We start from the raw sequence: 6449 nt of genomic DNA, 5'->3' as shown, positions 1-6449 counted from the left end.
GGGTCAGTTTACTATAAGTTTTGTCTTTTGGGAAGGTGGTAGATCAGGAGATGTGTGTTCTACTGGGAGGTGCTCAGGTTACTGGAAATGTGGCTTACTATGGATACTGGTTTTTGCTGGATTTGCTCTGTTCTGTGCTCCACCAACCCTAGCCAGATCTCAAAGCCAAAGGGCTGCCAATCTTGGATGGAACTTCAGGACTATGAGTCCAAAACAAACCATTTTCTTTATTAGTTAATGGTCTGAGGTATTTTGTTATAGGAATAGAAAACTGACCAGTGCCAGGGAATGGGTGCACACCTTTCTGCACTAGTAATGCCTAATTTACAGGTTATATCATGCAGCTAAGATTCATTCTATCTCAGTTACATTAGTTAGGTAGTTCTGCTCTGCCTCATTCTACTTACAGGACCATAAACTGTCTACATGCAACATAATTCTCATTTGGTTTTGGATGGTTACTATAACTATAACATCTGGTATATGGAAATCTATTGATAGATATATATTTATATGTCTTTATTAATCAATCTACTTATTGTTGTCTTGTTTGAATCTTAGTCTCACATTGATCTAGAACATTCTATGGCAGATATATTCTCAAGTACTTGTAATCATGAGTTTATTATATGCGTTTTATTTTACTTAGAAGTCTGATCGTAATTTTAATATGTTGTGACAAGGTCACACTTGTCAAATCCAACTAGGTTTTACAGTCCATTTTGGCCCCCTAAATTCTTTTGCTTTTAGTGCCTTTTTCTCAAGCTGCTTTAACCTAGCTGTGCATGATTTGTAGTCAAGTGTGTTGAGTTTCTCTACAGTTTTGTCAGTTTCTGTCCTTGGTCTGTTTTATATTCTGAGGCTATAAAACTTCTAAATGGGGTTTGGCTGGGGAATTCACATTGAATATAATTTCAGGTGTGGTTGGTTATATCCTGGCATTTAGTTGTTTTGTTACTGTGTCATTAGGTTTTGTTTCCTAAATATGTCTCAGCTAGCTGTTATACAGTGCTAGAGCTTCTGAAGGGAAGCCATACACACTCTCCCTGTGGGGAATAGGTGGGGGTGGGTCACTGTTAAGGCTGGGTAAGAAGAGCCTGCTTCCTCACCACTCTTGCTGAGGGTGAGTCAAAAGATGAACCTTACTCAGAAAATCCTTGCAAGCCTCTGCTTACTTCACACTTAGTTGAGTCTCTTTTAGCACAGAGGGTCCTGTAGCCTTAACCGAGGCAGGGTAGAGAGCCACAGAGCAGCCTTCATTGGTAGAGTCTGGTGAGGACAGCAGAGGGCATGATGGTGGCTGCAGCTAGTACTTGAGAGGGTTGCCACCCAAACTGCTCTTTGGTTGTTTGCTTTGTTTGCTTTGGATCCCAGTGTCAGTCAACTTTCTGAGAATCCTGGGGTGAGCCTTGGACTTTGCTTCCTCCAGAATGATCTGGGGGTGACATCCCACCAAGATGATGATATCCTCTGACTCTGACTTTCCTCACTCAGGAAGATGGTAGGGATCAGAGTGACCCCTACTCCTCACGCCCTGCCCCCCCCCCTTTTAGGAGTTAGCTAATTGACCTTTCACCCTTCCTGCCTGCACTGAAATTTGAAAAGTCAGCTCCATGTGAAGTTACTGAAATGGTTAACCTAGCTAATGAGTTGTTGTGTTGTGTCCCTCACAAAGACTTTCCCTCCCTCCCTCCCTTCCTTCCTTCCTTCCTTCCTTCCTTCCTTCCTTCCTTCCTTCCTTCCTTCCTTTATTTTTTTCCCCAAATAGGATTTCTTGTAGTCCTGGTTGTCCTAGAACTTTCCATGTAGACTAGACTGTCTCTGAACTAAAAAAAATCCACCTGCCTCTGTCTTTCAAGTGCTGGGATTAAAGGTGTGCACCATCCCCCCACCCCATGACTTCTTATTTTGACTCTTTTTTTTTTATGAATGTTTAATATTTTTTTTAATCTTATGTGTATGAGTGTTTTGCCTGCACTGCATGTCTGAGCACCGTGTGCCTGCCTGATGCCCAGAGAGGCCAGAAGAGGATGTCGGATCCCCCTACACATCAAGAGTAACAGATGACCGTGAGCTGCCATGTAGGGTTGGGAATTGAACCTGGGTCCTCTGGAAAAACAAGTGCTCTTAACCACTGAGTCATCTCTCCAGTCCCTCAGCTCAGTTCCAAGGTCAGCTCTCTCACTGGTTCCATGGATAAACTTGGAATTTCCCACATTGCTATCTCGTGCAGGCTTCTCTTGAATGATGGTTGTTGTTTCATAACCGGAAGGAAAACATCTGCCTTCTAGGAATCCCCAGGCTTCCGCCAAGTGACTGGAATTTTCCAGTCTCCCGATGTAGACCCTCTTCAGTTAGCTAGAGGCATCCAGACCCTGAGCTGGGAGGTACCACTTTCCCTCATATACAAGGAGGGACAGCTCCCAAGCCCATACCTGCAGCAAATCAGCCAAGGAAAGGCCATGGACATCGTCAGAGAAGGCTTCCACAGTGAGTGCAAGCTTAGAGATGCTCTGGGGGGGAGAGTTGTGTGGAATCACGCTGTGGTCCTGAGGTACTACAGTTGTTGACCACCAGCATCTGCACTGAGGAGACTCCCACCTGGGAATGGCCATAGGACCCCCACCTTAAACAGGAAGTAGGGGCCCTGGGACAAGTTTTGATTTGAGTTCTAGGACAGGAAGTTCCCAGATCCTTTTTTTCTGCTCTTCTGCTGCGGAATAATTTGGCCCTCAGTTATCTAGTTCTGTCTCCCCTCGGTACTGAGCTCTTTCCTGTTAAACCAGAATAGAGAACAGGAAACTTCTGTGGCATAAAATGTACTGGGGGGGGGGTGGCCTTATGCATGCGCAGAGTTGCACAAGCACACTTCTGAAGCCTTCCTTCTGGTTTTTCTCTCATTACACTGGGCATCAAGGGAAGTTGGGACGTAGCTGTCAACTGTCAACACCTATTAGATCCCTCCTGGATGGTTATGCCTCCTGCTGGGCCATTCTACTCTGCCACAGTCATGGGCAGAAGACAAGTGGGTCCTGGGCCCACCACTGTGTAAGGGGTTCTCACTTTGCACCAAGCATCCCCACCCCCTCCTGTTAAGAGCTGGCCTGCTCCCTGGATGAATCTACTGCAGCACTTCCGGCACTGGCACCAAGGCCAGACCCTGTAGCTACCTTAGGAATTCTGGATTAAAGCCACTGTAGTAGCTGACAAGGAAAGGAATTGAAGGGGGTAGGGTGGGTGGCAAGTTCCACAGACACAGTGGGAAAGACTGGGTAGACTCTTGAGGGACTGACCTTGGGAACTACAAGTAAGTACTCTTTTGAAGGCACCACTGAGATGAAGAACCAGACATCTTGAAGCAGCATCTTGATGTCCCGGGGACTCCAAGAGACTTGCAAACTTGAGGTGCAAGTGTGGATGTGGCTGCTATCACACCTGGGTCTCATCTGTGGTAAGATGAGCTAGGGGAGGACGAGAGGCCCTCTGCACAAGTATGGTTCTGCACAGCCAAGGTTAGGGGTACCCAGGGTGTCCAGACTCCCCAGAAGCTGGCAGGACTTCTTTTGGGTTTTCTGCCTGCTGCTCACCAAAGCAAGTAACAAGGGCATTGTGTGGCCCTCATCCCAAACCGCTCACCCCAGGATCGGAAGCAAACACTAGAAGTGGAAGGTTAGAGAGACAAAAAGAGATGACAAGCTTCCATCACAGAACCCAGTGCGTTGTGTCTGGACTCAGGCCAGGATCCCAGAGCCCCAACTCAGAGGTCCTCACTGAGCCCCGGGATGTGATTTGTCTGGATAGAAGATGTACCAGAACCTTAAAGGGTAAGACATCAGTGGCCTGAACACTTCTCGGGTCATTGTTCTGATCATTTCTGGGCACTTTGGGGACAAGAAGCCAGAAGGAGGCAAAGTTCATACCCTGTTCCCCACCCCCATACACACACCTCACACAAAGAACTCTGGTTAACTACTGCCCAGTGCAAGTGGCCAGAAACCTGCCAATTTGAGGACACCCTGCTGCCCTCAGACTGGGAGGATGTAGGACGAACTCAATACAGGACTAGTCCAGGGACAGAAAGTCACAGCACGTGCTCTTTATTGAATCCACTGTGGACAGATACGTGAGTGTAACATTTGCATATGTATGGGGTAAATGGTCAGGACCAAGACTAGGCTTCCGGACAGCTATAGACAGTGGAACACATATAAGCCTAGAAGGCCCCAGAATCTGTTATCTACTGTGAGATGCTGCAAGATGGCTATTTTTTAGTGGCGTAGATAATGATGAAGATGGTGGCCATAAGGACACTGAAGACCAGGGCACTGATGTTCAGGCACTTGGCGGTGGAGGCAAAGGCCTGGGCCCCGGTCACATCACCCACCATCTTCCTGTCCCTAGACTGGAAGAAACCAGATGGTCAGTGGCCCTGGAGCTGGTCAACAGAAAGCCGAGTTCTGACTGGGTTTCCCCATCATCTTCCCATCCCACTGCATCCCACTTTCCCACATTCACAACTATCCAGAAACACCAGCACTAGCCTCTTACTCTACTGTTTCCTGATAGTTCCTAGTGAACTTCCCACCCAGCCCTGAGTCCTAATCTTCAGGGTTAAGGAACATTCCAGGAATCAGGAAGTAAGGAGACTTCCTTCAAACTCTAGGCTATGATGGAGATAGCCTGACCCAGGGATCCCCAGGCACCTCCCAGGATTCCCTCAACACACACACACATACACAAAAAATGATGCATATATACTCAACTCACATATAGGTAGAGGCTCCCCCACCCACACCATCCTCCGCCATACACACACACCCCAGGTGCCATCTAGATAAGTCAAGGTTGAGGCCCACACAATACCTTCACAGAGTAGGCATACGCAATGAAACCCAGGCAGCAGAAGTTCATGAAGAGTGTATTGAACAGGGACCAGACCACATGGTCAGGTGTGGAGATCTCAGCAGGCATGTTGATTGTGGTTGTTGTCGCGGAAGTTGAGATGTGGGGTCCCCCCAGTACAACCACCTCTTGCTGCTCCTTTGGCATCTCTGGGCTTTGGAGGCTGGAAGAGTTGTGAATAAGGAAGGAATGAGAAACGTGGTTCAAGCAGAGAAGTCTGGAGCCTGGTGTGCAGTGGGCCCGCCTTTTCCCCAGCAGGGTCTGTTTCTCGGAAACCTACTTCCTTATGTTTATAATTTGTTGTGCTTTTTAGGGGCTGCAGGGTGAGAGCAAATAATGGTTTCAAGTTACCATTGGGGTGTGTGCAGCGAGAGCCACTCCTACCCCTTTTCAAGCTGTCCTAATCTCCAGAGGCTGGAGATTGAAGAGCTGAGCAACAGCTCACTCCTCCACTGGGAAGAAGAAATGACAGCAGTAATCCCAAGGGCATAGGTTACAGTAAGTAGAAGAGAACAACACGGTCTCTCTGTAGTTTGCTTTGAGGAGGGATGACTTTTTGTACATTCTTTTTAACCTCATTCCTTTTGTTGTGACTGATAACAGGAGCACACAACTTGTCATAGATTCTAACATCTACCTTCTGTACACATGGGGCTGAGAGCTCAGGATTCTATATGTCTAATTAATCAGCTTTTGCTTTTGTAAGATACTCATTCTAGAAGCTGAAGTTGAAAGAAAAACAAAGGCTTATAAGATGGAAATTCCCCAGAGATAACTATACCCCAAATCCTGACCCAAACTGCTGTGTGTTCTAAAAAGGGGATTTATTAGAATGACTTACAGGTGTGGTCCGAGGAGTGCTACAACAACTGTCTCCTGAAGGAAAGGCTGAGGATCCTGGCGTTGTCCACAAGACTAAAGTCAGTTGTCTCAATTTGGTGCTAGAGTCCCAGGAAGGTTCTAGAGAGGTTGGGACCCTGAAGAAGTAGGTTCTAATATCTTCAGAACAGGAGAGAGAAACTGGCCAGTGAGAGTGAGGGTAAGCAGGCAAACAGCAAAAACTTCCTTCTTCCATATCCTTTTATGTGGGGTGCCACCAGAAGGTGTGGCCTAGATTTAGGGTGGGTCTTCTGAACTCTTAATAATCCAGCCAGCAAAACAAAACAAAACAAAACCCCCTCCCTCCGTGGTGTGCCCAGCTGCTATGTTATCGTTGATTCTAGATGAAGTCAGGTTTGATAAACAGCTTTAGCCATCACAGCATATACTGAATATAGTGGCATTATCAAGACTGCCTCATTGTCAGAAGTCCTCACTGTGTGCTAAATGTCATCCCTTTGCCTCCTTAATGCACTTAAAAGCAGGAAGTCACAGAGCCATGCCTCTCCTCCATCCTTCCAAACCTCTTTCCTTTTTCCTCTGAAGTAAAAGCCCCCAATAAAACCGTTGTCTGGGAATTTGCTTCTGTCTCACTTCTACCTCCAGGAGATCTGAGGATCCTGGGCTTTGCAGCAATCTGGTTTAAACTTCTCCAAGCCATTAGCACT

At 46.9% G+C, this 6449-nt stretch overlaps 1 protein-coding gene across 2 annotated transcripts; it reads right to left on the bottom strand.

Annotated features, from left to right (window-relative positions):
• Positions 1-4066: 4066 nt before the first annotated feature.
• On the bottom strand, positions 4067-5949 carry LOC114638462 (interferon-induced transmembrane protein 1-like). Of its 2 annotated transcripts, XM_028786900.1 has the most exons (3): positions 5744-5949; positions 4864-5065; positions 4067-4402 (listed from the first exon to the last, which is right to left on the bottom strand). In XM_028786900.1, the coding sequence occupies exons 2-3, from the start codon at positions 5047-5049 to the stop codon at positions 4262-4264; spliced, it is 327 nt and encodes a 108-aa protein (XP_028642733.1). In that variant the 5' UTR covers positions 5050-5065; positions 5744-5949; the 3' UTR covers positions 4067-4261. The 2 variants fall into 2 exon arrangements, with proteins under 2 accessions (XP_028642733.1, XP_028642734.1); XM_028786901.1 differs by lacking the exon at positions 5744-5949 and having other exon boundaries at positions 4864-5222.
• Between the last annotated feature and the right edge of the window lie 500 nt (positions 5950-6449).

Source organism: Grammomys surdaster, unplaced genomic scaffold, assembly GCF_004785775.1.
Source record: "Grammomys surdaster isolate TR1022 unplaced genomic scaffold, NIH_TR_1.0 125603, whole genome shotgun sequence".
NCBI classification, from domain to species: domain Eukaryota; kingdom Metazoa; phylum Chordata; class Mammalia; order Rodentia; family Muridae; genus Grammomys; species Grammomys surdaster.
This window is presented reverse-complemented; position numbering and strand designations above follow the sequence as displayed.

Excerpts from the sequence above, each read along its gene's own strand:
- LOC114638462 (XM_028786900.1), bottom strand. The coding sequence starts at position 5,049 with ATGCCAAAGGAGCAGCAAGAGGTGGTTGTACTGGGGGGACCCCACATC. Across the intron at positions 4,403-4,863 it reads CGTATGCCTACTCTGTGAAG|TCTAGGGACAGGAAGATGGT; the intron begins GTATTGTGTGGG and ends GGTTTCTTCCAG.